Source organism: Echinops telfairi, unplaced genomic scaffold, assembly GCF_000313985.2.
Source record: "Echinops telfairi isolate 266 unplaced genomic scaffold, ASM31398v2 ScPeMD7_7457;HRSCAF=8495, whole genome shotgun sequence".
Lineage (NCBI taxonomy): Eukaryota > Metazoa > Chordata > Mammalia > Afrosoricida > Tenrecidae > Echinops > Echinops telfairi.
Window position 1 is genome coordinate 33,643,339 of NW_022111357.1, and position 3,908 is coordinate 33,647,246.

The window sequence follows — 3,908 nt, forward strand, 5'->3', positions numbered from 1 at the left end:
CTCCGCTCTGCCGGGCACTGTGCTGTCTGCTGAGAAAGGCTGGAAATAAACAAGCAGCAGCTGGTAGTCCTGGAACTTACCATATAATGGGGGGAGGACGACGATCAAGATGTGGACCAACAAACCGAGGTGTTCAAACCCACTTGGGACCCTAGAGGGGGAGGGGGCGGTGCTTCTAAGGCAGGCTAGGGGAGAGGGCCAATGACATGGCAAAAGGGCAGGAGGACAGACTGTGTGGGGTCCCTGAGTCACACCAGAGGCCTGCCCACCTGCTCAAGCACTGCCTCACTGGGTACATTAACAGCAACTGTTCCTGTGGGTTTCTGAGCCAGTAGCTCCTAACGGGATTAGAAAACCTAGTCTTTCTCCCGAGGAGCAGAGGGTGGTTTTGAACGCCTGACCTTGGTATCACTATGCCAGCGGGGCTCCTTAGGACAGTGTCGCTTTAACCCCCACAGCCAGGGTGAGAACATGTTATCAGGACCCTCAGGGAGTTGGCGTTATCTTCTAAGGTGCGAGAGTGTCGAAGGTCAGGGGCACCGAAGGAGTCCATGCCCTGCGACTGTAGCCTGTCCCTGCCAGGAGTCCACTGGCCAGCCCCACGGGAGAGCTGGACTCTTACGCCTTGTCCCCTCCATAGGCAAGGAGCCCCTGGGGTCCAGCCACCATTTGGCTTCCTGGGTAGGAGGACAGGGCCGGTTCGAAAAAGGGCAAATCACAGATGTCTACTGGCTTCAGACCCAAGTGGCAGACTTTTGCCAGAGGCACGGCCATGACACCGGCCAGCAGAGCCTGGAGCCTCTCGAGAGAGAGGCATGGTCCCACTCTCAGTGGACGGGCCGCCCAGGGTGAAGTCCACTGGGCGAGCGAGTGTGATCTTAGAAAAGGAAACGGGGGGGATCACAACCCTCGCTCTGCCTATTAAACGGGCACCCAGACAGCATCTGACTTCATGAGACACGTCACGTCTCCCTTGCATCCTGTACCCCCAGCTCCTGGAGGCAGGGCCAAGAAACAATCCCGTATTAACAGAACAGCAGTCTTCTCAGCCCACCTCTCTACAGTGCGTGGCTCCTCACTTCAGGGCTCCTGACAAGGAATCATCATTTCGCTGTGTGCTTCCCGTCACAGGGAACTACCACCCACTGGGGCGCTTCCAACATTCCACTTGCTGACTCCTCTCACGGTTAGAGAGACTCTTCCCGGTCTAAGAGCTTCGACGTAGGGCCGTATAACTGACATCAGACTTAAGACAAATCCACCACCCAAGAGCAGTGCGCCCTGCCCACTCCCTCCACCACGCCCCAGTGCCCTCGTCCTGCTCTCCCCGGGAGTTTCTGAGCCAGCGTTCACCACTGGACAACAGAAAAATGGGAGGGAAAAAAAAATTATAAGCTAGACCATCGTGGAGTATTTTTTCTGCTTTTATTAACAAGTCTCAAGAAAGCCTTCATTGAGAGGATGTACAAGTTATGGGGACCTGTGTATAAAACCTGGCACCGCATGTGGCCTGTGGGGCACATGTACATATAAAAATATGCATTAAAACGGGCACCAGACACCGTGCAAGGCTAACTACTGGTCCTGAGCAGAGTGGCTACAACGGTGGGCCTGGCCGAGGACTCGGGACGCTGTGGGCCCTGCTGCCTCAAGGTTGACCGGATGTGAGAATGACCTCACCCTGTAGCTCTCAGAGGCCCCAGCATGACAGAGCCACAGCGGTGCTGGGAGGGCAGCGGAGAAGGAGGTCACTCTCTCTTCCCGTGGTTCCTGGGCTCTGACTACAGTATTGCCCAAGGACTTGGGTCTCCGGCGGACAGACCTTTCGTTTCAGAGGAACTCGCAATGCTCAAATACGGTTTTCTCTAAGTAAGACGGCCAATTCCAACTCAAGTAGCCAAACCACTAGTGGCTTGAGCTGAAGGATTCAAAACTAATTAGTCTGTCACGTTCTGCAGGTCAAGACCTTGAAATGGCAGAACAGCGGTGACCTCAGCAGAAACGCGCAATGACCAAGACCTCAACCTGTTTCAGTCCTGGACCAGACACGACTTAGCAGTCCCGGTGCAGAGCTGACACTGCATGGGCGAGGATATGAAAAGCCCTTGGGTCAGCGCTGGAAGGCCCCTCTCCGGTGCCCTCACTGACACCTCAGCTCTCTTTGCACCTGGCAGGTGGCGGCAGCCTCTGGGGAAGGGGAGCCAATAGTGTGAGTTCATCGGGGCAGGCGTCAGTGTCCCTGGTCTGCCTATCCTGTCTCAGCCACAGAGCTGTGGCTCGGAGAGTCTGGCTCTCCACACCAGCCCTCCCTGCCCCAGGGGCTGAGAGTGAGGTGGGATGGGGAGCATTCGGTGGCGAGGTTGGGAAAAAGGCCCCGTAGGCTTTAAGCCACCAACAAGGGTGGTGGTGACACCTTGAAATCTCAGGATCCCTAAGAGTTCACCAGAGGGCATTCCAGCAGCCTCCACAAAGGGAAGACAGCTGCCCTACCAATTCCCAGGTAAAAGCAGAGCGATTCCTCAGCACCCCCAGGAGTGGCTATTTCCCCCGCCCAGTGCCGCCTGGCTCGTGGGGCCTGCTGCAGAGTGACGGGGCTGTCTCCTCAGCCGTGGCGACGAGTGAGCAGAGATGAAGGACAAAAGCTCCTGACAGGCACGCCAGGGTAGAGCTGGGAGCCACGCTGCACTAGGCTGTTAATGAGGGCCTCTCTCTCAAGCAGCCTGCGCCAGGCCCATGGGCTGAGTGAGAGGCAGGGGCTACCCATGCTAATGGGCCCGGGCGGCACTCCACGGCATCGTCTGCAAGACCAAGTGAACAAAAAGATACCTGCCGGGTGGCTGTGGCTCTTCCAGGGTAGGACGCCCACCCAGCAGCCCCTTCACAAACACTTAGACCATGCCCATGGAACCGAGGGGAAAGTGACCCGACAACACCCTCTAGTGGAAACAATAAATAAAACAGACTGCGCACTGAATTCACCTTCATCCAGGACAGAGCGGCTCCAAGATTCCCCCAATGGGAAAACGCAGCATGTTCAGAATAAGCGAAAAAAGGGTGTCGTGCGACACAGCACAGCCTTCAGAACCTCACTGCCAAATCACATTCCCTGTAGGGCGTTCTGTCTTCAAAAAATTCCCCCAGAGGCCATGTTGTCCGGGGAGCCACATCCTCCTACAGCTTGGGCAGACTGCCCGGAGGTGCCAGGATGATGCCACAGACGTAGAAAAGGCCCAGCAGGAGGTTGAGTTTGGCGGTCCTCTGGGGCAGTTTGTTGAAGGTCTGGCTCCGGAACTGCCTCTCCAGGGAGAAGGCTATGGGAATGGTGAGCATAGGGAGGGCCAGGCTGATACTGCAGCGTGTGGCCAAGATGCTGAACACGAGGTAGGGCAGGAAGAGCAGCGTGGTGTAGAGCACGTAGGACAGGGCGGGCCCGATGAGGATGGCCAGCGTGACGATGCCCGCCTCCTGGTCGGACTCCATGTCCCTGGTGTTGTTGCAATGGAGAACGGCCTCGGTGCTGAGGGCGAGGGGGATGGCGTAGACCAGGGGGAAGACCGCCAGGGACCCCACCTGGACGGCGTAGGCGAACATCACAGCCAGAGGGCCGAAAGTGATGAGGATGACGAGGTCTCCCAGCGCCACGTACTTGAAGCCAATTCCTACGACCAGAAAACCAGAGAGCTGGCGTGAGATCAAGCACAGGAGAGCCAGGGACCGTCCATCAGTCACAAGGCCAGGAGGCAGTGACTTCTCAGACGATGGCTCAAGTGCCTTCATGACCAGAGCAAATCCTGGCCTCTCCTCCACGGCGACCCAGAGGGAGCGAGAGATCTTAAAGCTAAGTCTCTGGAGACCCAATGCCCATCTCTAGACAACTGGACATACCTTGCAGAGGGGTAGTGGGGAGA

General features: G+C 57.1%; 1 protein-coding gene across 1 annotated transcript in view; it reads right to left on the bottom strand.

Annotated features, from left to right (window-relative positions):
• Positions 1-1,406: 1,406 nt before the first annotated feature.
• UBIAD1 (UbiA prenyltransferase domain containing 1) overlaps positions 1,407-3,908 on the bottom strand; it is a 17,427-nt gene continuing 14,925 nt past the window's right edge. Inside the window, exon 2 of the mRNA XM_004705176.4 lies at positions 1,407-3,659. Within this exon, the coding sequence (XP_004705233.1) occupies positions 3,172-3,659 (488 nt within the window). The 3' untranslated portion in view covers positions 1,407-3,171. The remainder of the gene's footprint in view (positions 3,660-3,908) is intronic.